At 46.4% G+C, this 27,009-nt stretch overlaps 1 protein-coding gene and 1 long non-coding RNA gene across 5 annotated transcripts in view; one reads left to right on the forward strand and one right to left on the reverse strand.

Moving 5' to 3' along the window:
* The window catches only part of LOC132418592 (uncharacterized), a 97,923-nt gene that overhangs the window by 60,107 nt on the left and 10,807 nt on the right, over positions 1-27,009 (forward strand). For 3 of the 4 annotated variants that reach the window (XR_009518026.1, XR_009518024.1, XR_009518027.1), the window contains exons 4-7: positions 13,561-13,654; positions 18,620-18,675; positions 19,792-19,921; positions 21,353-21,485. This is a non-coding gene — a long non-coding RNA (uncharacterized lncRNA). Of the gene's footprint in view, positions 1-13,560; positions 13,655-18,619; positions 18,676-19,791; positions 19,922-21,352; positions 21,486-21,858; positions 24,672-27,009 lie in introns of those variants that run through there. The other variant, XR_009518025.1, reaches the window with a different exon arrangement.
* The window catches only part of NHS (NHS actin remodeling regulator), a 349,654-nt gene that overhangs the window by 58,857 nt on the left and 263,788 nt on the right, over positions 1-27,009 (reverse strand). The window contains exon 2 of the mRNA XM_060002524.1: positions 5,347-5,499. Within this exon, the coding sequence (XP_059858507.1) occupies positions 5,347-5,499 (153 nt within the window). The remainder of the gene's footprint in view (positions 1-5,346; positions 5,500-27,009) is intronic.

The raw sequence follows: 27,009 nt of genomic DNA on the forward strand, positions 1-27,009 counted from the left end.
TCTCTTTCTTCTTCTCCTGGAATCCGTATTATGTGCACACTTTATATTTTATCCCATGGATCTCGTATGTTGCTTTCACTTTTTTTTTCACTTGTCTTTCTGTCTGCTGTTCTGATTGGGTGGTTTGTGTTATTTTATCTTCCAGATGACTTGTTCATTCTGCTATTTAGACTTATTTAAGTCTGCTGTTTATTGACTTTAGTTCGGTTTTTATCTTGGCAATTGAGTTGTCTAATTTTGATTGGCTCCTGTTCATGGTTTCTATTGAATAGTTCCTTGTTACAGTGATCTACATTTCTATCAATAGTGTTTCTTAGGTCCTTTAGCATTTTTATTACCTCCTTTTTGAACTCAGGGCCTGGTAGACTGGCGAGGTTTGTTTCATCGTTCTCTCAGGGGATTTCTCTTATTCTTTTAAATTGGGAGTAGTTCCTCTGCATTTTCGTTTTACTTATATTTCTCTAACTCCACGAATTTAGGAGAAACAGTTATCTACTGTGGTCCTGAAAGGCTGTTTTTATGTGGGAGTGTGCTGGGGTAGACTGTGTGAGTCCACGTTATTTTTGGTGTGAGGGCTCTATTTGGTATGGATGTCTGCCACATCTTTCCTCAGCATGTGCTGCCCACTGTTCCCCCTTGATGGGGGGTGTGTTTGGTGTTGTGCTGGCCAGAGCCTGCACTGTATGTTGGGTGGGGCCTCGTCTTTGCTTTGTGGTTGTCACAGCCCTGTCAGGGGCAGGGTCTACTCCCCAGCTGTTGGAGTAGAGGCCCTGAGATCTGGTTCTCAGCTGCAGTGTGAGGTAGGCGGGACCGGAGCACTCCCTCTGGGAGCCGCTGTGTGTTCCTCCTCGGGAGCTGTCCGCCAGGACCTGTGACTCTGTGAGGCCTCCTGCCACCCGGTGTGCACACCCACAAAATCCGCTGCTGCTGGTGCCGCCCTGAGACCCGTCTCGGCTGTGGGAGCGCTGATAATTGGCTCGAGCGTCAGCCTTGCCTTTGAAGTGTGCAGGTTCACAAAGCATGAGCTCCCAAGGCCTGCCGGAGCTGCGCCCCACGGTGGGAGCGCTGAGAATTGGCTCTGACGTCAGCCCTGGTACGTGCGCGCTCCCAAAGTCTGGCGTGGCTGGAGCCGCGCCCCCGCAGTGAGCACACTGACAATGAGGCGTCTATGGTGGACCCGTACCCGGCCCTTCATGCGTCGATAACGGGGTCCTTTGGCGGACCTGTGCCCTGTCCTGTGTGCAGCCCCAATTACAGCCCAGACCACACTCCAGGCTCTTCAGGATGTCTCTGCGCAGCCAAAGCAAGTCCTCTTCCCGTGTCTGTCCACTGAAGCCTGAGTTTCAGCACCCACGAGCTGTGCATCCCAGCAGGCACGCATCTCAGGCTGGGAAGCGTGGCAGCACGGCAGCTGTCAGCCGGTCCCTCTGTATCTTGCTTGGCAGCAAGTCAGCCCGGGCACACTCCTCTCTTGCAAATTCCAGGCCCCTGCAGCTCCCTTGTCCTGGCAGACCTTCCCGCCAGCGAAGGAGGTTCCCAGGGTGAGGGAACCCTTCCTCTTTCACAGCTCCCTTCCAGGGGTGCAGGTCCCATCCTGATTCCTTCTTTTTTTTCTCTCCTTTCGTCCTACCCGGTTATGTGGGGATCTTTCTTGCAGCTTTGGTTGTATGAGATCTTTTGACAGCTTTCAGCTGGTATCCTGTGAGAATCGTTCCCGATGTAGCTGTATTTTTTTTATGTATTTGTAGGGGGGAAGTGAGCTCCATGTCCCACTCTGCCAGCTTGATCTCCCTTCCAAGAGGTCTTTTTGAGATAAATGTCTTCCATGTTAAAGTGCCCACCTCCATTTTTCTCTGCAAGGAAACAGTGGGCTTTTCTAAATGGGCCGTGTAAGGAAAAGCTTTTATATTCTTAAATGCATAATGAAGAGTAAAATATAGGTGTCACTAGTTAGGAAAAGGTAGAAGGAAGGGAGGGGTCTGGAGGGAGATGATATCAACTCAATTTCCCATTCAATTTCTCCCCTCCTGCCCTTTCATTTGCCCCAGGCCGGGAGTAGGCAGGTAGATTAATGGGTCCCTAATACTTCTTTCTGGTGGTGGTGTGAGGAGAACATTCGTCAACTAGAGCCTGAAACTGCAGTAGACTCTTGGTGCTTATTCCCTTAGACCAACGAAATTTAGACCCCAGCCCTGAAACTTGAAAGGAAAGGAAATATAAAACATAAATCTCTCTTTATCGCCTCTTAGTAATCTCTCCCTGTCTCACAAACATAAACATTGGTATCACTTCAAGCCATTATTGGCTCTGAGCATAAAGAACTGCTAAGAAAAAAAGGAAAAAAAGAGGAATCAGATTCTAAATAACTTGAAATCCATTAGGATGCTGCTTCCTCTGAGGAGCCTTCCCTGAAGCTCCATGGCATCATTAGTGCCTTTCCTCTGAGCCCCCATATCACTGTGTTGAAATTACCTGGTTACTTGCCTGTCTCCCTCAGTAGACCAGGAATTCCTTGTGGGCAAGGACCACACACTGTTGCTCTCTGAGTCCTAGGTGTAGCACAGTGCCTGGCCCTCAGGAGACTTTGTTGAGGGGTTGGCTATTGAGCAGATCTTGAAGGCAGCCGATTTCTCGGTTCTGATCTCAGCCCCCCAGCTCCCTCCTTATAGCCCCATTTCCAAAAGGAGCACGCTGCTGCTGCCACCACAGCCGGGCTTGTCTGTGCTTCATCATCCACTCCCTCCTGGTGGAAGCCAGGACATTCCAGCTGTCCAAACAGAGAACCTACAGGGAAGCTCATTTGTGAGCAAGGCCTTGTCTCATAGGTCAGTATTAGTCATGGCCACCAGATGGCAGAAGTGGTATTCTGATGAATGCACTACTAGGCTACTGTTTCTTGGACAAGGGTAAAAAAAAAAAGTCACTTTCTAATTTTAATTCTACACTGCATGTTTTTAATTCTGTGATGCCTATAATTCCTGTTTATGGCTCTCTGCAGTGCTATTAAAACTACTACACCCAAGATTTGCTATTGAGACAACCACAAAGCAAGCCTGTCTGTGGAGGGCAAGATGCAGCTCCTCCGTCTTCCTTACAAACCCCAGGAGGCCCCATATCCATCTCTCAGCCCCCAGGAGGACGTTCTGAGAAGATTGATATTGGCGCTTGCTGTTCCTTAGTTCTGCTGTTAAGTCCAAACCTGACAACACAGTGAAATGTGATAGCTTAGGAGCAGCTTAATGTTATCTGGTTGAATCTGGAAAAATCTAATCAGAGATGACTTATGAATAATAATAAAGGGATACAAATAATTAATTATGTCTAAAGGGCTAACGTTACTCAAGCTCTAATGATGGGATCAGAGAAGGTATTTAGTGAGAATGATTAGATTCCTCTGTCGTCGTTCTCTGCCCTCAGTACTCGACCAGTTTTCTGCAGAATTTGATTCAGTTGCACAAACATTCATTGAGGACCTACTATTATGTCAGGGTCACGCTGAATGCTTTGAATAAAAATAATTTATGGGAATTCCCTGGCGGTCCAGTGGTTAGGACTCTGTGCTCTCACTGCCGAGGGCCGGGGTTCAATCCCTGGTCAGGGAACTAAGATCCCACAAGCCGCGTGGTGTGGCCAAAAAAAAAGAAAAGAAAAAAGTAAAAAAAAAATTTATAAGATATCAATCATCCTTGTCCTTGAGTTGCTCATGGATTAATGGTAGAAGACAAGCCCGTAAGTGGTTAGTTACGATATAAGCTTATACGGAGCACAGTGGGATGAGGCACAGGCAGTTATGGCACGGGCGCCTAATCCAGGCTGCAGAGGAACAGCAAGAGTGTTAACGAAGCTTTCTGGAAGGTGGCTGGCACTAAAAATTTGGTAAAGAACTTTTCAGCCAACTATAAAATTGAAGTGAATAGTAAGAATGCCAGCGATAGGTTGAGAGGATACTGTCACCCTTCATTATAAGGGTCACAGTATCTGCTACCAATAACCGAGGGGAATTTTTAGAAACAGTTGCATTAGGGGTATTAGTAGGTTAGCTCTTTCATTAAAGGGAAAAAAGACAAGGGATGGGCAAAAGGGAGGAGTCATACACATGAGGAAGAAAAAAGCTGAAAACAACATTTGTCATTTTATTTCTCCATCTTGATAGTGACATAAAAATATTTTATTTGAATTTTAATACTCTCGCAAAATACCATTCCTTAAAGGAGCATAGGGAATTTGGAGCAAAGACACTGAATGTACAGACCCCATGTGTCTCCATAGCAAAAATCTAAAGGCCAAAAAAGCTGGCATGCCAACTTCTGACACCAACGAAGGGGGCTCTAAAAAGGATGATGCCAGTTTTTAATCTCCTTGTCCTAATTAGAGTGGCTTTAAGGCACTGAAAAGTGACCAGTGGAAGAGGAGGCTGTATCTTCCACCTTGAATGCTGTGTGCCTATCTCCGGCTTTCTCGGGACTGTGAGAGAACTAGAACTATTGATTTCCCTAGGACACAGTGTATGGTGCGGAGGAAAAGAGCCCTGGCTGGGGGGGTCTGGGTCCTGGCACTGTACCTAACCTGCTGCGTGTGACCCTCAGCAAGTGTCCTGACCTCTCTAGGGCTCCATGTGCTCTGCTGTAGAATGGACCAGATCACTGGTTCTCAACAGCAGCAGAAGAAACCCCCTGGGGAAGGTTCTGGTTGTTTGTTAGATGATTGGGCTGGAGCCAAGGATGACAGCCATCCTACAATGCACAGTACAGTCCTGAACACTGAAACAGTGCCCCGGGTCCCACAGATAGCCCGCCAGAATTTCTTGTAAGGGAAAAGCCTAGAACCTACTTCTGAGTCAAAGCTAATTCTCTTTTAATTAAAATCCAGAGGGTTTTTTTTTTTTTTTTTTGCTCATGTATAATATGTGCTGAATGCACCAGTTTCTATGGTTGTGTCCTCCTGCCCCCTGACTCTTTCATTTCTCTGTGCTTTGTGTTCAGAATGACTTCTGTCTTTACTTAATCCAAACCTACTTTTGATAGGCACAAACATCTGACTTCTTCATTATGTCTTCTAGTGCAGCTGTGCCTGGGCATTTGCATATTGCAAATATCATTATTATAAATAATTTTCCTTTTAAGTTCTCTTTATTATCATATTCAGGCCATAATGCTATTTTTAGTTACATCAATAGGCAGGTTATAGTACCCATGAATTTCACTTCAGGGTAGAAAACGGGAGCATTTCAAAGTACTTGCTATTAACAAGGGGAGGTGTTGGGACGGATGGGACAGAAAACAACCCCTTGATGGTACGAGCTCCAAGTTCTCTCCCCGAAATGCCCACAAGCCCGAGATCAGTCACCTCTGCGCAGGGCTTGCAGGCTCTGCCGGGCGTGGCGGTGCAGCTCCTCCACGCAGGGCGGCCTGGTGGCCGGGAGGAAGATGTTTCTCTGCTGGTGCCACGGTGCACGGTAGTACACGCTCAGCTTGCTCTCGATGTCCAGGTTGGAGACAGCTGCAAGACAAAAGAGGAAAACAGGGCATTATCCATCCGAAGCTTTCAGTTGTGCATTTGGCAGACCCTGGGGCGGGACGGGGTGGAGTCTGGGTGGAGTGGAGTAGAAATCCAGACTGCTGCATTCACAAGAGGAACTTGCTTACGGCTGGAGAAAGGTTTGAAGTTTACGATACAGATAGGATAGATACAGATAGGGCCCCCAAGCCAAGGGATGGGAGACCCCTGGACACCAACCATCTGTCTGCGACCAGCCAGTTTCCTCTCTACACCCTCACTTCTCACTGTCTGACACAGTTGTTCGTGAACCTGGACAGGCCCCTGGCCAGCCATGCTTCAGGGTGGGGTGAGGGCCTGCCTTCCAAGAAGGCAGAGAAGAGCCTCAGGAGTGAGTGGAAAAGCTTGCCCCAGCTCCAGTCTCCTGGCCGCAGGCCCTCAGAACTATAGTTCTGCACACCTGCTCCTGATGCCCACTTGAACTTTGCCCCTCCCTTGCCCTGCTTTCTGTCTCCTGTGACCCCCGGCCCCCGACCCTCACTATTGAGCATTATCCTGCCCTCTACTTGCCATCTCCACTGTCTGCCTTCTTTCAGAGCATTGCTTAGCTTCCCTAGTTTTGCCCAGGGAAGAGCACAGGCATTAAAGAACCCATTAAGGGGTGACTGGTGTTAAGGGAGGGAAACCACAGACAGTGCTGGTGAGGAGAGGGACACGGTCCTTGCGACTCCTCCAAGAGCTCAAGGAAGAAGGCCTCCTTCCCGCAAACACAGCATTTAACCTATTATGTCTTCTTCGTGCACACACTGAGCCTAAGATGGAGATCACCCGTGAGTCAAAGATAAATTCTTATGGAAGGCACTGTTCCTAAGCAGGAAGAGTCTGATTAGGAAGTTACTGCACAGAGGAACTCCTGAGCACCTGGGCAGCCTGCCAGCCTCAGCAATGGCGAGAACTGCCCCAGTCTGCTTTACCCTCCAGACCTACTATCTGGACCAGACCTACCCTGCATCTCCCAGTCTCGTCCTCTCCTTCTGCTTTTCCTTTTCTTCCCAGGGTGTGATTTGGGCGCATTCTGCCCCACTGTTTATTCCTGTGCCGCAAACAAACTTTTGGTTCCTGTCCGATCCTTTTCTTTTTGAAATCTGGTCTAGCATTTCACTTTGTCTGGGAAGCCTTACATAAAACATGACACTCTGCAGATAAAGCAGGAAGGCAAATGTAAAAGAAGGGAAGAAACTTTTGTAGAAGGGGCGGGCGGGAATAGAAGAAAGAAAATTGGGAAAACGCAGCCTTTTGATAATTAGTCCCCCCCTCCCCCGGCACTGCATTTACAGCAGTTGTTTTTGTTTTTGTTTTCTTAAGCAGTCTTTAGCAGTGTTTCCCCCCCCCCACTAGAATAATACATCCTAACCACAAGGACCACCGGTAGAAACAAGGACATATTTGCAAAGATGCTAAAGAAACATCACATGGACACAGTGCTAGCAAATAGAACTCCGTGATGATGAAATGCTGTATTGGCTGTACAGTCCACTGTGGCAACCACCAGCCACACTGGCTACCGAGTACCTTTAATTTTTAATTAATTTTATTTAAGTTAAGTTTAAATAGCCACAGGTAGCTATTGTATTGTACAACCATAACCAGAGTGTACTATCTATGATATTCTCGCACCCTCAGCTACAGAGCACATGACTCCCTTTGACCTAGATTTATTCTCACTTGGTGTTTTATGTCCGGGAAGACTTCAAGCCCGAGGGTTAGAGATCACAGGATTATCTTCCTGGGTAGGGGAAGAGTATTTTTAGGGGAAGGTTCTATGGGGCCAAGAATAAAGGCAGCAACTTTTCTTTCTTGCGTTACTCTATAACCTCAACCCTTTCATTGGAAACATAAGTGCTTGGCGAACCAGTCAGGGGTCATTGAGATGAGGTGTGGGAGGCCTCGGGGTAGAAAGGGTGGGCCACATCTGGATCTGAGCTCTCCTTCTCTCATGTGTAAAGTAGGGGGAAGTGCTGAAGACAGAGCCTTTATTTAGCCCCCCTCAGAGGAATGCTCTGGTTCAGTGACCAGGACTGATTGAAAAGTCAGCCTCTCCGTGGATGCAGAGGTCAGCTCCCACCCAACAGGGCAGAGGTCATTACCAAACTCAACGGAGATGGCTGTGAATTCATGTGCTAGTGACAGCTGGGAGAAGGGACAGAGCAGAAAGCTTGCCTGGTGGAAAGAAGAGGCAGGAAGTTCAGTGGATAGTCCCTGAAGTAGAGGGACTTCTGAGCACCTCCTCTCCCAGGCTCATCCTTTCAGCGGGAAGGCAGAAGCCAGGATTTGGGGCTGGACCCAGGTGACTTGGGGGTAGACCAGAGAGCCTTATAGCCCCTCATTCCCTCAGCACCACAGACCAGACGCTCAAGGTCTTATATTTTGATAGCCCCTCAGAACCGAGGCTGAGTGGCCGTGGCCCCTCCATCTTTGTGTGGGGAACAGCTTTTGCTTTCAGTTTTGTCCTTTGCTTACAGAGCATTCATTACCTAGTACTGTGTGTCCACCAGAGGCAGGCAGACAGGCACTAATGGAGCTCTTCTAGGGAAAACTATCGCATTTTCCTTCTTTAAAAAGTCGGTTCCTTTTCCTAAGTAACAGTTGAACAAAAGTTGAACCCACTCATTCATAAGCTCGCTGCGCCACTGCCAGTGCAAGGTTGTCCCACATCTTCAGGTTCACCCTGCCCCCTTTTCTTCCCTACTTAACAATTTCACCCTGGCTGAGCCATGCAAGATAGTAGGTTTAGTTCTCTTACTTAATGTTTGGTCTCATAAAAATAATACAAAGAGAAGCAAGAAGGTCTCTCCTCAGCTTATCTGGGTATATCCAGGGAACTGTCCGGTAGGCAGAATTCTTGGGGTGGCCCCCAAGATTCCTGCCTTCTCGTGTACATAACCTGTATAGTCTCCTCCCCTTGAGTGTAGGTGGAATCTGTGAATTATGGGATTTTAAGATCCCTCTTCAATTGACTTTGAGTTGATCAAAAGGGAGATAATTAGTGTGATGTATCTGGTCTAATCAGGTGAGCCCTTAAAAAAAAAAAAAGACAAGCAGAAGCAGCGATACTCTCCTGTTGGCCTTGAAAAAGCAAACTGCCACGTTGTAGAGAAGGCCAGGTGGCAAGTAATGGGGCCTCTAGGAGCTGAGGGCCTCCGTCCTACAAACCTCAAGGAACTGAATTCTGCCAACAACCCAGAGGCCCCTGAGCCTCAGATGAGAACTCAGCCCCAACCAAAACTCTGATGGCAAGCCAAGGGGACCCTGAGCAAAAGACCCAGTTAGCCCGTGCCCAGATTCCTGAGCCACAGAAATGTCAAGATCGTAAGTGGGCACTGTTTTAAGCTGCTACGTTTGTGGCAATATGTTGTATGATATTAGAAAAGGAATACACCCTCCCACTATTTCATCTGCTTCCCTGGAGCCAGTTGCTTGCCTTGCCTGGTATCTGTCCTCTCCTTCCTTTGTCACTCCTCCCAGGGAAGGGGCAGATAATGGCACAGGTTACAGTGGGAAATAGGGCTATATGTCTTGTTTTTATCCCCTACACAGGAAAACGGTTATGTGCATGTATCAGTTTTCCTGTCCAAGACTGTAGGCTCTTGCAGGGAGCTCCAGCCGTATGCTAAGCACTGCGCCGGGTGTGTTAGACTCATGGTACCTTCACACCACCCAGAGATTAAAGCAGTGCTCCCATTTTACCAATGAGGAAACAGAAGCCCAGAGAAGGTGAGTAAATGTGCAAAGTCTGACACACCTGGCATGTAGAAGATCTGGGATTAGAAACCATCTCTGGCTTCCAAGCTGCTGTTTTTCCCCAAACCAATATTGAGATAAATTTGCCTAAACTAAGGCTGATTGGGGGAGGGGGATGTGAAGCGGCTGTCTGCCACGTGAAAAGTGTCTAGTGCTTCTCAAAAAAAGAAATAAATAAAGGATTCATAACTGCTACTCTGTCATCCATAGCATTAGGTGTAACCAAGAACTGAGTGAATCTTTCGCAAAGTGCCCAGGAGATATGCCATATTCCGGAAATACAAACAGATACCATAAAACCAGACTGCTGAAAGAAAATGCCATTGTAGGAAACGTCCACAGGGCAGCGAAAAGTCTTTCTAGACTGAACTTAGCTGATCCCCCTGTCGAACTCTGAAGATAATGGGATTGTCTAGACCTTTACTCGTAGTGATGTACTGACAGCATGGATGTGGTCACTGGGTTCATCTGAAATGAGCTGACTTGGAAACTGAGGAAGATTGGCGTCTGCCCCTCTCTTGGAAAGGCCAGGGTCATTTCTTTCGTTTTTCTTTGTTTTAAGTATGTATGTATGTATGTATGTATTTAGGCTGTGCCGGCTCTTAGTTGCGGCATGCGGGATCTTTTAGTTGGGGCGTGCGTGCGGGATCCAGTTCCCTGACCAGGGATCGAACCCAGGCCCCCTGCATTGGGAGCGCAGATTCTTGGCCACTGGACCACCAGGGAAGTCCCCAGGTTCGCTTCTACGGACGGGTAGAGGCTCGGCTTTAGGAATTGTCGGGAGGGGGTAAAAATCAGGGGCGAATACAATCTTGCGCCGTGCCTCTCCGGCCCCCGGTCTAGGGTTGGTACTTGTTCAGTACTGCCTTTCCCGGCCTCATGAGCTTATCACTCCCTTAAAGCTTTACTGCCCTTAAGAGGAGTGCAAAATGCTTATTCTTGGCCTCTCTTCCTAGAAGGCCCCTCTACCCCGAGTCCCCATACCTGCCGCTGGCTCTCTCCGCAAGCTACTCCTTCTTCCTTCTCCCAGGCTCTCAAGAATTTATAAGGGGAAGGTGACAGCTGAAATCAGAGTCTGAATGTTACATGTCGTGAAAATTTCAGAAAAATGTGCAAAGTGACTCAGACATGGAATTTCTACCCCTTCAGGGGAGGGGAAGGGATTTTTTAAAATGTTCTTAGAGTGTCCACAGGACTAACTACCCACATGTACCTTGCTAACCTTCCTTCCTGCCCTTCCACCCATCACACCCACCCCCATCACACCGCTTTCTTGCTGGGAACACAAACCGTCCATCCCGATGCCTTCTGACAGAAAGCAGCAAGGAACAGGTTTAGCACATCACTGTATCAACGAGCATCTGAAATTGCATCACAGATATGTCGGCGGCTTGCTCTCTGGGTCCCCGCTAGGCTGCAGCCGCTCCTCAGCAGTCGCCAGCTTGGTAAGCAAAATGGAAATCTACTCAGGGTCTCTGGTGCTACTGCCTGACTTCCCAGATCCGTTAGGGAGCAAGGGAGGGGCTTTCTCCACTCTCTCCCTCCCTCCCCCGCCCCCCCAACTCTGCTTGGCAGTGTGGAGGAGGGAGCAGGGTAGGGAGCACCGAGGCTCCTGCTACCTGTTGAACAACCCAGCGCCAGAGCCAGGTGCCCACAGTCTGCCCCTGCTGGGCTTCCTTTTCCGCAGAACCACAGTAATTCAGACTTGTTCCCCACTGTGGACAAAGCATCCAACATGGACCCCTCAGTATCAGAAAAACCTAGGCTTCCTGACAAGTTCCAGCACCCACAGAATAGGAGAACGTGGCTGTGTATTTATTTACGCACGAAAAGGAGCCAGAACGATTTTTCCCATATAAATATTTCTCTAACTTCTAAAACGAAATGATGCGTCACACTAGGAGTACTGTTTAATTATTACTGCTGTTGTTTCAATGTTCGACATCCTGTGGAAAGACCACCAGAAGCCTGGGTTCTACTCGCAGTTCTGTGCCCTTGGGCAAGTCACTGAACGTTCCCAGGATTCAAGTTCCCCATCTTTACAAATCAGGGTTTGGCCTTCCTGCTGTCTGACAAGAGTCCTGTCTGCTCTGTTTATGCCTCTGCTTTCTACCAGTCACCGAAATTAAATGAGGTTGCATCATCCCCCCAAGAAAGACTCTGTATTCAAGCTATGGCAGGATGCACTGGGGGAAAGACCCTGGCCTCTGGGATGGAACGATGGTGATTCAGCACAGCAGCAGTGGATCCTGAACGAGGGACTGAAATCTTTGGGCCTCTGTAAGTGCGGATCCTAGAGGCTTCACAGAATGGTTCGTAGGATCCAGGGAGATGACAAAGTCCTTGACATGTCCCTGCTTACTAAATATTAGTTCCCCTTCCTGCGGTGGGAACAGAAGAAGATGAAGAAGCCAGGATTGGGGTCCAAGTTCAAAAGACGAAAAGTCTGGAGCTCTCCAACTTCCTGTTTTCTTTATTTTCCCGTCTTCATGGTGCGTCAAGTGTAAACAAAAATGAGGCTACTAGAGATCACTCTTGGTGGGGGGGGGGGGGGGGGGAGGGTATCTTACAATCTGGAAACTGAAAAGAAAGCTGCCTACAACCAGGGAGCCTGTGACCTCTCTGACAGGTCGGATGTCCCCGGTCTCTGATACCGGTTGACTTGGGCAGCATTCAGTGTAATGACTTAGAGATCCTAATTCTCTGAGTCACTGTCAGAGCTGCAGTACTATACGTTCTCCTTGGAAACGGTTTATAATTTTCCTGTTTATCTTTGGGTCATTCTGCTGCCATGTTCTACACCATGCACTTCCTCCAGAATGCAAGCACGTAGCCATCTGTCACAGCTCGGCTACTGTTTTCAGAAAATTCCTTTAGGCATCTAGCAGAGTCACTGGATTCTACTACTGAAGAGACCTCGGAAATTATGGCGTTCTGTGTTTTTTCAAACCACAGTGCGTGACCCTTTAGTGGATTGTGAAATCCGTTCAGCAGATCAAGACGAGCATTTTTTAAACAATGAAATAGAAGAGAGTAGAATAGAAAATACCACAGTGCACCTCATGTAGTACTGTTTCGTGACGCTCTCGGTTCTGTCACGTATGTGTGCATTTGTATGTGTGCATGCCGGGAGTGATGTAAACATGTATTTCTTGCTCTGGGCAGCAGTCAACACACTGAAAGCTACTGCTTCGGCCACCCCTCGCAGGTACTGAGGAGGAAATCAAGGTTCAAAGATATGACCCAAGATCACAGAGTTGATTTTTGGCAGAGGCAAAAACAAAGCTTAGGTCTCCTGACCCCGGGTCCATGCGCACTTCCCTTGGCAACGTTCAGCCTGACCGCTGCGCCCTTCGTCTCTCTCAGTGCTTATTTGCTATCTGTCACGTCTATCAGGTTGTCCTTCCGAAAACAAAACCCGAAACTCACAACACACGCTTTTCACCTGTCATCTAAGAAACTAGCCATTTTCATTTTGGGACGCCAGAAACGCTTCGGCCCGGGGAGCAAAGAACAAGCTTCCCGGGGCTGCTGATGCTCCCGGTCAGCAGACCACACATGGACTAGACCACTGGTTTATAGACACTGAGGCAACAGGGTAGGTATTAGATTGAACGATATTAAATTAGTGATAGTCAACTGTTTTGCTCTACAGAAACCATCTCAATAGCGCGGTCTAATAATTAGATCAACCCCAAGGTTAGCTTTACCAGGGGGGCCGTGATGTTCTCAGACAGTGGTAAGGCGCCTGCTTTCCAGCAAACCTGGGCTGAAAATGACCAGTCCGTCACCAAGTCATGACACCTTGGTGCCAGGTTTCAAGACTTGCGTGCCTGAGCTTAAATCAGAGTGGGAGCCTGGCTCCACCCTTGCCTCATCAGCCCCACACCCCTTAAAGAGACACTGGCAGTTTTACATGTTTGTTTGCAAACAAGTTAACGTATAGAAAAGATAATACCCATCAGAAATAAGGAATTTGATCTTTCAGGAGAGCCAGATGGATCGCCAAGGAATACTTCAAAGATTCAGAAAAGGGTGAATTGTCACAAAGCTATTTTCATTATTTGCAGAGAACCAGGCGAGGCTGGTTACAGGGAGGGCACGAGTATCAGCTTTCGGTATTCTTGGTTCCTTGAAAGCAGGAAGATGGAGAGGAAGGAAGGCACTCTACCCACAAAGATGAATGTAGTGTTCTAAAGTCCCTTCATTCCTGCTCAAACTGCAGATGTGCTGTTATGAACACAGGTACCTTTGCCATTCCAGGGCAGAACGTGGAGCTGGAGTGGGAGAGGCAGATCAGAAAAAGCATGTGACGATCACCTCTCTATTCAGGAGACACTGCATACAGCCAGTGGAGGTAAGAGGGAAGGGTTCTTTCCGTTTCCGTTATGGTGCACAGAGACTCTCTGGTCCTCTTGGACAGATGCCCTTGGCTTGGTTAAATCGTGAAGCGGTAAGGTAATTAGCACGTGACACCCAGTTACACATGCTAATAAGTCTCTTCTCCTACGTAGAGGTTAGTCTCTTAAAATTTACTTAGAGATCATCAGCAAGGATGGAAATTTTAAAAATACTTACAAAAGGTCCCACATACCACCTCCAGTGCACTGCACTTAGAATTACTTACTTGCTAATTAGTATCTTCATAGGTAGAGAAGTGACGCCCTTTATTGGGCCAACAAAGAAGGAATAAATATATGAGCCTGCAAGCCAAAAGGAATTCTTTTCCAAGGACCTTTCCACTCCCAAAGCCAAGACGTTTATAATGAGCTGGGTGCTCTCAATAGAAGACACACATAGTTAACACATGATATATTGAATCTGGAGTCAGAAAAGACGTGTTGTCTTTTGGCTCAGCCTGAGTCTAGCCGAGCCTGCAGCAATACTGAAGGAGGCCCACTCTTCACGGACAATGGCTCTTTCTCCATCTGCCCGGGGAGGACAGGCTCAGAGAATGGTTCCCCAGGACGGGCATTGAGGCAAAGGTTCAGGAGGTGATACTAAGAAGCTACCAGTAGGGGGAGGAGGGAAGCGAGAAAGGGAAGGGAAGGAAGCCAATAGAGGGTGTACGTATGAGCATGTTATCATGGTGGGTAACTGGGGCTGGATCCCCTTGGGGGACCCCTTAGAGGCGAGGGAGTTGGGATATTGATCTACCACTTCCTATCAATCATTGGTTGAAGGCTGCCTAGGTGCCAGAACAGTATTTCCCTGGTACTTCTAGAAAAGCAGGCTCCTTAGTCAGAGAAGGAATGCAGGTCGTGGGAGCTGTAAGTCAGGCTGCTGTGCACTAAACTAATAGGGGTGAGGGAATATGGACAGAGCACTAATAGTCTTGGGGGTTTTAGGAATGTGACCCTTAGAGAACAAGCATTTGCATTTCAGACTTGGGATGTCTTGATTGCTCACCTGGCTAATTTTTAAAGTTCTCCAGTGCCAAAGTAGCTTAAAATGGATTTGTTGTCAAAAATCCCCCAAGAGTGGCCGTGAAAAACCCCTGGTCAGGCAACTCTGGATCCTGGTTGGAACATTAGCTGGGAGGGCCATGGCCTGGAGGCCTGGATGAGGGGAGGCTGCCTTCTGTAGAGGCATGGACTAGGGGCCCTGGCTATGCCCAGGGTCCTGCCTCCTGTGTGGCATTGAGCAGGTCACTGGACCTCCTACAGTCTCTTTCCAGCTCTGGAGTTTTAGGCATGATATGGTAGCCCAGGTTCCTCTTGCATATTTGCTGCCCCAGACCTGGAATCAGCCCTTTCCCCAAGAAGTCCTGGCCCTTCTCGGAGGGAACAGGCTTTGGAGACCACATTCCGCACGCCAGGGGTATTCATCGTTGCTGGGTTGTCATTGACTCTAAGCTTCTTCAATAGACAAGACAAGAAAATAGGTGAATTTTAGAAGGTGAAGATAAATCATGTGTTGAAACCGCTATTTCCAATTCAAATCTAAGATTACGGGTTTCAATTTAACTTTCTTGATTTTATAATTGATCTCTTTTCTCTTAGGCTGAAAATCTTGATTCTTAACAACAGTGGCATAATTTCTTACTTGAGTAGTCTCAAAATGACTGCAATAAGACAACTGAATTCAGCTTTAGATACCTTTTTGTTTTGCTTTTTGTCTTTGGGATATTTTCTACTAGAGATGGACAGTAAGAAGTACTCGGTTTAAAAGTCACACGAAATGATTGAAGGTGTTGAATCCAATAATTGTTAAGGTTCTGTATATTCCTTTGGGTGCATGAAATGAGAGAAACGAGAGGCTGCTGACTGCCCCATTCAGGTGGATGTAGTTCGTAAATTACTAAAAAAAAAAATCCGTCTACAGCTTCTGCATTTTTAATTTACAGCTTACTTGAGAAAAACATACAAGCCTTCTTGCCCTTCACGCTCATCTGCCCCGTGTGTTGCCATATTTAGAAAACTAGGAGTTCCTTCCCTCCCCTCCTTGCCTCTGGGATGTTCTGCCCCTGGCCCTCGGAGGGGCTGGACTGGCTTTGTTGAGCACCAGCACAGAGAAGCCCACGTGGTGATGAGGAGAGCCTTGGCTCTCCAGAAGACTTGAAAACTCAAGCCTGGAGGTCTTGACATTTAGCCCAGAGATCAAACACATATGTTGGTAACTGCAGGGAAGAGGGACATGAACTAGCCATTTTTGAATCCAGAGCCTCTGATGGAAACTCCATAAGCAATGGCAGAATCTACGGAAGGCCGTGGGCCCATCAGAAGCTGAGTAGCCTGTCTAGGGAATCTCTCTAAGGATGTGGGTGAGTGGACCACACACAGGGATCAGACTACTTCACCTATGAATGTCTGTAAATGAGCCCAAATACCAAGACACTAGGCTGTACCATATGAAATGGATATTTTTGTAGGTCAAAATGGTTAGAAATATTGTTGATTTCATATGGTTCAACTGTATAGCTCTTAAATAAGCAAATGAGAATCCAAGAACTCAGCAATCTTTCAAGAGAGATAAATGACCCCCTACTTCTCCCTCCCGGGTTTAAGGCATTTGTCATGTTTCTCTTCTCAGGTTGATTTGCTAAGGAGGCAGGTAGAGTGAGAGGAAAAGAGAGAAAAAAGCTATAGCAGGCAGCTGGTTCTAGAGGGTCGCATTAGAGGACAAGGGACTTGGGCCCCAGCGCTGGCTGGCACAGTTCAGAGGCTCACCAGATCTTGACCCCAGTCCCGCCGAGTGTACCGGAGTCCCTGTCTAATCACATTTGGGTCTGGGAAATGGAATGTGTAACCTCTTATTAAGTTCAAGGTACATACTGTGCAGATGTACTTTAAAGAGAAGGAGATGCCATCAGTGCCCTCAGGAATTTCTAACCTGGTAGCCACATTAGACAGGTTAGATGATGAGCCCAGTGGGACCAAGTGTGCCCCCTGCGAACGGTACAGAGTGCCATACAGGTCCAAGAGAAACGCTCTCTGGTTCGGGAAGGGGTACAGGGAAGAGGTAGTCTTGAAGTGGAGTCAGAGTTGATGGATAGAATCAGCAGGGAGGTTGGAAAACGCTGGAAGAGAACCGTATGAAATTTCCATTTTGAGGTAAGAAACGTCTGACTATTGGCGATTTCCTATGAGGCAACCCAATATGAAGGTTGGAAAGAGTGTCAGTGCAGGTCCCAGGAGGAGTTTACTGCCGCCGGACCAGGGATTGTGTGAAGCACAGGGGGCAGGTTAGGGGCCGCCAAGAAGGAAGACAACACTACTTAGTGAGCATGAGGTGCATGGACCAGACACCGAGATAGGCTCTGGGTAATAGCATTTGGTTCCCACAGTAAAGCCAGGAAACACATTTGATTATCTCTAATTTGCTGAATAGGCATAGAGAGGTTAAGAACTTGCCCAAGGCCCCAAGGATTATAAATGGGAGAGCCAGAACTCCAAGTGAGTACAGCTGAGTCCGAAGCCCCATACCCCTTTCTGCCTTCTACCCGGCTTTCTAACCCACACCACTGCCCCACACAGGAGCAGATATCTGTGTGGGAAGGCCACGGTCATCCTGGAAAGGAAGACTGAAGTCATTCAGTGGAGAGCCCTGCTGGCTGGGTTGAGGAACCTGCTATATAACGGGGAGTGTCGTAGGTGCCCCAAAGCAGAGCTCAAGACAAGCTGTTTGTTTAAGGATAGAGATGGGCTTCCTTGTTTATATTTTGCATCTTCCACCTAAGCAACGGGTCTAGAATATGGACCTGTATGTTATGGGAGCTCAAGTATTTTGGTTGCATGGATGTGATTCAACTCCATAAATGGTTCAAGCTATACATCTTTGTGGCCCTTTCTCTCTCCTTTAATCTACCTTCTTTCTTTTCCTGATCTCTTTCCTCCCAGATCAATTCTACTCAATGCCCAGCTCAAGTTGTACCTTCTCCATGCATCTATTCAAGATTCATGGACCCCAGGGCCCAATAGGTTCATTCATTTATTGAGCAATGAGTGATTAAGGACTTGCCATGTGCCAGGCACTGTGCCAGGCACTGCCAGTGGTGGACATGACAGACACAGTCCTTGCCCTCATGGAGGTCACATCCAGGAAGGAGGAAGGCTAGGAAGTGAAAAACTGACTGATAAGGAAGGATGTAATCAGGTAATAATAGGCACTCTGATGAAATAAAGCAGGGGGGTGAGAGAGAGCAAGGCTACTGGGAGGCATGGCATGGAGTAAATGACAGCAGATGACCAGGAAGGCCTGAGATTCTCAACTAGGCATCAGAGATACCAAAGTAAGGGAGAGAGAGAGGGTGCCTGTCCATATGGCGCTGACCTCTAGAGGAATGAGCTCTTCCTCTAGCTGAGTGTGGCAGTCTGGCCTAGCTAGTTACCAGTCATTTCCTCTTTTTCGGCACACAGCTGGACTACATTTCCCAGCCTCCCTTACAGTTGGGTGTAGCCATGTGTTGAGGTCTAGCAGTGGCACGTGAGCAGAAGTGATCTGCACCACTTCCAGCATAGCTCATAAAAATCTCCCACATGTTTTCCTTCATGTTCTTGAGAGCTTAGAAGCCATATACTGAAGATGGTAGTTTCACAAGATAAAAAAGAGCCTGGATCCTTGAACTCCGGCTAGGAGAGCAGCTACCCACCAGTGACGAAAAACCCATTTTGGACATTATGCAAGTGAAGAATACACCTGAATTTTATTAAGCCAGCGAAATATTGGGGGTTATTTGTTCTGACAGCTCACATTACACTAATTCACTGAAGTCACTGTGTCATTGCCATGGCTATTCATTTGACCCATTCTCAGCCTAGGACATGGTCTTATCATATTACTGTTTACCTCTGTACTCTTAGTTCACTTTTTCTTTCTGTAGGTCACACCCCTTCAACTCAGATGGCAACAGTGCAGTCAGAGGCCTGCCCTTCCAAGGTGAGCGCTTTGGTATCTTGTCTGCTCGTTAAAGCGGGATTCCGCTCTCGCTGCTGCATCACGCCAATGGATGCTTTTGTGGCCCTTTGAGTCATTTGTACTTTTAGGGAAGGGAATGAGCGACGCTTTCTCTTTTAGTGAGCTTAGAAGACACGTGTTCTAGACTACCACAAATACAATCCTTCCCCAAATTATGATCATTTCCGAATTGGTGGGGCCTGGGTCAGTATGACAGTACTGCTTATACAGTTGTAGCTGCTTATTTCCCTGTCAGACTGTTGGCTTTTTCAGGACAAAGAGTACTTCTTGTCTATATCTCAGCACGAGGCACAGTCAGGCACATAGTAGGTGCTCAGTAAATGCTTGCTGAAGGAACGAATAGGGTTATTTAATGTTGTTAAACACACTGATGTGCTATGGACAGAATCTGCACAAGTTTTTGTTCTTCAGGAAGCATCTTTAAAGCTCCCCCCCCCCCCCCCCCCCCCCGCCCCGTCAATTTACAGTCAGCATTAACAAAAGCTTTTCCTTGAAAACCAAATGCATAGAAGTCAGGCTGAATTCCGAGTCGCTCCGGGGCGTCCACAGAAATGAGGATTGTGCGGGAGGGCACACTAAGTAGGACTCTGCTTTCCTGCTGCTTTGCTAAGTGCTGGCTTTTCCCCACCTTTGTTCTTTCTTCCCAAACTCTACCTCCAAATTATCTCTGGGAGTCTCCAGGCAGAGTCATTCTTTATCCTGACACACGCCTCCCTAAGTCACCTACCCAGTGAAAGCTGCAAGCACCCACTTAGCCAAAATACTGGGCTCGATTTCTCTCCAAGGCCAGTACCCAGGCAATGCACGCGCAGCTGGGTACTGGCCTTGGAGAGAAAGGCGGTGCCTTCTCAGCGCCCTCAGAGCAAGTCGCCCAGCCCCACACAGGCTCTCGCCTTCACACTGCCCTCCTGCTCCGGATAGCAACTTGTCTTTGAGTGTCACAAAGCAGAGCTTCACTGGTCAGAGACACCAAGGCCAGACTGATACGGCAAAAGAGCAAGATCAGGAAAAGAACAGGCTATCCTGTATAACCTCGAAGAGTAAAGAAGTTCTTTCATTGTTGTTTTTCTTTTACAGCCTCAGACCCATGCAGCAGTACGAATTGAGGTTAAAACACAGATGCCACTAACCTGCACACCAAATGGCATGAGTCAGTGACACCAGCTCCGAGACCTGTTTTGAGCCCAAGCAACCGTCCAAGCCACACGTAGGTCACCTTGCTTTGATCTAACAACAGGTCAACCTCAGAAAGAGGCATTTCTGACAGAATTTCACCCACTGAAGAAACAGCTGGCTAGTCCGTTTCTCTTCCCAGTAATAAATGAGAAGCATTTATTACTTCATTACACTTACCCAACCCATAGACCACCTTCTAAACTGGCTGTTTCCCGAAAGCTGCCAGCGAATTCAATCAAAGGTATAGATTCAGTCCTGTGGTGTAGACATGGGACAGACCCCTTGTAGTGGGCTGTCATGGGGCCCCCTTCTGTCATTTCTGCAGGGGATTAGGTATTAGGGCAAGGATGTTCACATGAAGAGGTGAAGAGAGTGGAGAGAAGGCAGGTAGTACTTAAACAAAACGTGGCGATCTCCTTTTAGTTAAGAATGAGGTTCAGCCAGTGTTCTCTTTTCTTAAAACAAATTTTCTTTAAAGGCTGTCCAAGCAATAGCTTCGGTGAGCACATTTATTTACCTTCTATCCACGCGTAAAGGTTTGTTCTTTCCAGAACAATAGCCACCTGGGACAAGTGACATGCAGAGGTGTCCAGATTCCCATCTCTCTCACCACTGTGTCAGCTTACCAGTGTGCCCTCCCAGGTCTTCTTCAGATATTGGCTACTGGCTAAAGCCCATTCCAGAAATACCAGTGTCCTGTGTGGTAGCGTTTTCTGCAAACCCACAGAAGGCAGGCTCTACTGGGACTTTCCAGGCAAACTGCCTTTTCAGGGGTAGCAGACTCCAGAAGTTCCCTCCTCCTGGGGTGCATTGAAGCCAGTGGCCCGGAACAGGCCGTTTAGGGTCTGAACTGTAGGACTGTCAGGGCCTTTCTAGTAACAAGTATGGACTTGAGCTTTTGTATTTATTTGGATAGACCCCAAAAGGCTCATCTCAACAATTAAGAAAATCCTAGTTGAATATTTACTTGTTAGCTAGGACTCCCAGACCGTTAGGCCCTCCCTTCGCCTCCTGCTTCCCTGGACCGCACGTCTCCATCACGCTCTTACTCCACTTCCTTTCTCTGTCCCCTTCACACTCCTTTCCCTTTTGTCCTGGGCGAGGGCCTGGGCCTCTAACAGACCAAGACTAGCCTGCCCTTTTTGGATATGTTACATTTTTCAGCCTGTAAAGAAAGTCCTGGTGGTGGTGTTTTTTTGTTGTTGTTTTTCTTCCATTTGGTGTACAGGGCCAAAGTAATAGCTATTATGGCCATGACAAGAATGAAATCATTTGAGTACTGAGAAAAATCAAACCAAGAAAGGAATGACTTGTCATTCTCTGATCTTCACTCTTTACCCATTAACACCCCACACACACACACACACACACCCCAACGATGCTCACACAACAGGTATTAGTCAGGCACCTGCATGGCCCGCCATTGAGTAATGTTCACCCTTGTTCCTACAACTTATTTCAGGCCTGCTTCTCCCACTTTCATGTGCGGACGATAATCGTGATGTCGACAACAACTTGCCATCTTTCTCTGAATATTCATTCAACAAATAATTCCTGTGCATCCACTGAGTGCTGTCCCTCCCCGAGGCACTGAGGTATGAAGTCTCTGTCCTCCTGGAGCTTGCTGTCCAGTAGGAGACAGAGGGGACAAATAAACACATAGATACGATATCAGGTGGTATACGTTCTGTGAGGAAGCAAAGAAGGGGGGGTAAAGGACTAAAGACTGGTGTAGCAGACGAGCCCGGTGCCTTGCCAGCATCCCCGCGGCATTCACCTGGGCACGCGGAGGCTGCCTCCCGTGAGCCCCTGAGGCCCTCTGCCTGGGGGCAGTTATTTTTCTGGCCGTGGGAGAACGCTTGGCCCCCAAGCGGGGTAAGCAAGAAGTATTAGAGAACATCTTTCTCACTTTCCTCATCTCATAGTTACGATATCTCCTTCAATCCTTTCTTTCACTATTTCCTCCAGTTGGTTCACTTCTCGTTTCTCTGATGGCTCTTTTTCTGAGAGTTCTGCCATTTAAATAAAATGCGTCTACCACTGATTGGGGCAGGGAAGCTGGAGCGCCCACAGCCCTGCTCAGGGAGGCAGCCTCCAGGCGAAAAGCAGCAGGCTCCCTGCAGTGGCGCCCCCCTCCCCCGAATTCTTTTAGAAGATGGGAGACAGATCATCTTCTCCTGCTCCATCGCCATCATCATTGTCAAGGACACCTTCTCCTGAGAACCCATTATCTGCTGAACTTCGGGCCATTTGTTTGACCGTCATCATCTCTGACCCTCACACCAACTCTGAAAACCAGACAGTAACTACAGCCCAGCCCAGGGAGGCAACCTTCCCTCCTACAGCAGCCGAGGCGCTCCCCTCATACCTCTGGCTACACAGGACACACCTCAGCAGCGATTCCCGTGGCCACAGTGCCCTCACCGTGCATTCTGGGCCCTGCCAAGGCAGTTACCTTGATCCTGAAGAGGAGACTCCATATCACACGGGATGTGCAGTTCTTTTTAGGCAGCTGGCATGAGCTTAGCACAGATGCCTCCCGGAGCAGGACTGCTTTGCTGCCTCCTGGGAGGTCCATCATCAAAACCTCCCGCCCTGACCCACACCGTGACTCTCTCCATTTGTGCTTCTGGCTGGAGCTACCAGGTAACCGACGTGGGAGTCTATGACTGCTTCATCTGGCTCAGAGTTCCTTCTGGAGGAGCTGGCATCTCAAAGTTGGTTAGCAGTAAGCGAGCCCTGAGGTGCTAGCTATTAGGCCTGAAAGGTGGGCACAGCTGGGCTGCGGTCTGTGTGGGTGGCCCCCAGGAAGTCCCCTAGCGTCTCTAGGATTTCGGTTTCTCTCAGGCTGGAAGCAATCACATGGTTTTTAGGGCTCCGTTTCACCCCTTTCTTGTCCTGTCCTTAGTGCTTACCAAATGTCTACGTGTACATCTACATTTTCGGCTTCCTATGTAGCCAGACCGAGGCCAAATGACAGAGTGTCAGCTACTAGCCAGTGGGACACAGACAGCATTAATGTACACACCACTTCAAGGCTTGGTCCTTATAAAACCTCCCAGGAGCCTTGCTTCTCTCTTTTCCTCCACTGCTTGGGAACTACACATTCTAGGCTTACATCAGACTTTGTGTGAGGAAGAAATAGAACTATTATTGTATTAAAGCACTGAGCTTTGTTGGTCTATCTGTTAGCATAGCATAGTGTAGCCTATCCTGACTAATACATTTTCTTTTGTTCTGCCTATTCACTCATTCATCCACTCATTCAGATGTCATTCGTTCACTTGATATTAATTAAGTGCCTACTACATGGCTGGACACTAGTACTCTAGCATGAATATACCTCGGGTTCTTCCCCTGGAGAAGAGGTGGATATCTAGGTGAGGAGATGGAGATGGAGATGGAGATGGAGATGGGAGCAGAGACAATAATAATACAGTGATAAGTGTGTACAGGGTGCATAACATTGTGTTATGTGCAGAGAAATAAACATTCAGAGGCCTTTACCTTTAGAAAACTTCAACTATACTCTTTCTAGTTTCTTTCTTTATCCTTTTTTCTAGACAGTGCTCACCCCTGCATACTGTGCCAGTTCTAAAAACAAAACAAAACCAAAAACTGCATTTACCACCACTCTCTCCTTCCTACCAGCCCATCATTCCAAATCCATCTTCCTGAAGTACCATTTCTATAGGTCATGCCCCCGTCTGAAAATCATTCAGGGGGGTCTTTCTTTCATCGCCCACATAAGGTCCAAACTCCTTAATTTGGCATTGATCCAGTTCTGAGCTGTCTTTCTAACAAACATTATTTTCCTCTTCTCCTTCAACCAGATGGCATAATCCATGTCCAACGACCCACACCATTGGTGATCCCACTCCCATGTCTTTTCTCACACCACTGTTTCCTCAGAATTCCCCTCCTTGTCTGCCTAAGTCCCTTTCTCTCTTCAGAGTCCCACCTCAAGTGATATCTTTGGTCTTTCTGTCTACCCCAGTCTATAGTATTAATATATTCAGCAACTTAGATGAAACGGACAATTCCTTGGAAAAAAAACTAGCAAGGGACAGAGAAAAGAGAAATAGTCCTATATGTCCTAAAGAAATTGAATTCTAAATCAAAACCTTTCCCACAGAGGAAATTCCAGGCCCAGATGGCTTCACCAGTGAATTCCATAAAACATTTTAGGAAGAAATAATCCGATTTACAAAAATTCTTTCAGAAAATAGAGGAGAACATTTCCCAATACATGGTATGAAGCTTGTATAACCTTGATACCAAAACCTGATGAAAGACACTTCTAAAACATCTATAGCTAACATCATAGTTAATGGTTAAACATTGGCTGCTTTCTCTAAGATAGGGAAGAAATCAAAACATCTACTTTCACCAGTAATAGTAAGACACAAAGATATGAAAGGAAGTAGCAAATACTGTCATTTCCAGCAAAATGATTGTGTAGGTTTAAAACCCTATGAAATCTACAAAAACTGCTAGAACTAAAGAGTAAAAGTAGAAAAGTCACTGGTCAATATATTAAAAAAATCAATTGTATTTCTCTCTCTCTCTCTCTCTATATACTAGTAATCAAAACTTGGAGAATTAAATAAAAAGGAATACCATTTACAATATTATCAAATATGTAAGTCTAACAGAAGATTGTGTGTCCTCTACCCTAAAAACTGCAAAACATTCCTAAGAGAAATTATAGAAGGCCTAGGTGATCAAAAGCTATACTATATTCAGGGATCAGAAGGCACAACATTGTTAAAGATGTCTATTCTCCCCAGATGCATCTATCGATTCAAATCAATGGCCAACCAAAATCCCAGCATTTTTAAAAGAAATTGACAGGCTGATTCTGAGATGTACGTGAAAATGCATAGGTTCTAGAATAGCTAAAATAATCTTGAAAGAGAAGAACAAATTGGGAGGATTTATGCTACCCGATTTCAAGACTTAGTATAAACCTACAGAGGTCAAGACAGGGTGGTTTTGGCAAGAGAGCAGACATACAGATCAGTGGGGCAGAACAGAGGGTCCGGAAATAGAGCCACACACACACAGCTGACTGAGTTTTCGAAAAAGGCGTTAAATCAATTCAATGGGGGAAAAGAAAGGTTTTTGGTTTTTTGTTTGTTTGTTTTACAGATGGTTCTGGAACAAATGAATATACGTATGGGAAAAAATTAATTTTGACCCCTACTTCACTCCATACACAAGTAATTACATGAAGATCACAGACCTAAACACAAAAGCTAGAACTATCAAATCTCTGGAACAAAATACATGACAAAATCTTCACGAACTTAAAGGAAGCAGATTTCTCTGACAGGGTTCAAAGGGACTAGCCACGCAAGAGAATACTGATGAACTGGACTTCGTCAAAATTTTAAAAATGTCTGCTCAGCAAAAGAATGCCATTTAGAAGTAAATTGGCAAGGCACAGGCTGGGAATAAATATTTGCAATCCATATATCTGACACAGAACTTTCATTCAGAGTATAGAAAGAGCTACTACAAATCAATAATAAAAAAACAAAGGACCCAATTAAAAATGAGGAGAAGGCATAATGACATTTCAGAAGAGAAGGTAGATATATGAATGTCTAGTAAGCTCATGAAAAGACATTCAACATTATATGTCAGCAGAGAAATTCAAATTAAAACCACAATGAGATACCATTTCATATCCACTGTAATGACTACTGACGTACCCAGTGTTAGCGGGGATACAGAGCAACTAGAGCTCTGGTACATTGCTGGTGGGAGTGTAAAATGGTACAACCATTTTGGAAGAAGCTCTGCCAGTTTCTTATAAAACTAAACATACACTTAGCCTGTGACTAAGCATTTTCCCTCCTAGATATTTACCGAAGAGAAATGAAAATGTAAATCTACAAAAGGACTTGTACAAAAGTATTCCTGGCAGCTTTTATTCATAATGGCCCCAAACTGGATACAGCTCAACTAAGGAGGTAAACTGTGCTGTATTCTTACAACGGATTACTGCTCAGCAGTAAAAAGGAATGAACTACTGATACATAAAACAATACGAGTAAATTTCAAAAAGTATTATGCTGAATGAGAGAGGCCAGATATTTTTTAAAAATCATACTGTATGATTCAATTTACATGTAGTGCTTGAACGGGCAAGTCTAATCTATGTGACAGAAATCATAAGAACGGTTGACAAAGGGGGTGGAAGATTGGAAAGGGGTACTAAAATTTGGGGGGTGATGGAACTGTACTATATATTACTTTGGGAGGTGGTTGCACAGACGTATATATCACAGCTCATTGAACTCAACACTTAAAATGTGTACACAACTTAATTGTATGTTAAACTGTATCTCAATTTTAAAATTACTCCTTCCACCACCCCCAGAAAACCCTGTTGGGTGCTACTGTAATGTACTGTTACGATTTTCATATGCAGTTATCCATTTTAAACTTCCCTAGATCCCTCGGCAGGACCCGCACGGTACTTGGGACTCCATATTTGTCGAATCAATGAATGAGTAATAATCAGACAGTGTAAAAGAGAAATAAAAGGTAAAGGAAAACCAGAATACGACACCATACATAATTCCACTGTTTCCATTTTTCCGGGAGTCAACACCATTGCAAACGCAGGTCCCTATCTCCCAACACATAACAATAACCCAATGTCTAAGACATCTTGCTTTTATTTACAATAAGAGAGGCAAGGAAATAAGAGAAAGCTTTTGTCTCCTACCTCCTTTTGAGGTGACACCACATAATTATTACTGTTTCTTAACTCTAGTGCGAGAGACCAAAAGACATCGCATGAATCACCTTTTCATTCATAAAACCCTGCTTATATCTTTCATCGCTTTTATCCTCCTAGAATAATAGCAGAGAAACAGCACTTGACGGGCCTACATTATCAGACTCTATTGGAAAGGTCTAGATAAGAGTGCTGAACCACCTATTAGTATTCTGCATGCAAACCCTTCTCCGTAACCCAGAGTCATCCGTATCCTGGCAACCCTCAGAATTTCATTCTCATTGAATTGCTAGATCTTTATCAAAATATAATTAGAGCCTTAATTCGAAAGATAAATTTTGATTGCCAGTGCCATGCCGAAAGGAAGG

This window comes from Delphinus delphis, chromosome X, assembly GCF_949987515.2.
Source record: "Delphinus delphis chromosome X, mDelDel1.2, whole genome shotgun sequence".
Taxonomy (NCBI): domain Eukaryota; kingdom Metazoa; phylum Chordata; class Mammalia; order Artiodactyla; family Delphinidae; genus Delphinus; species Delphinus delphis.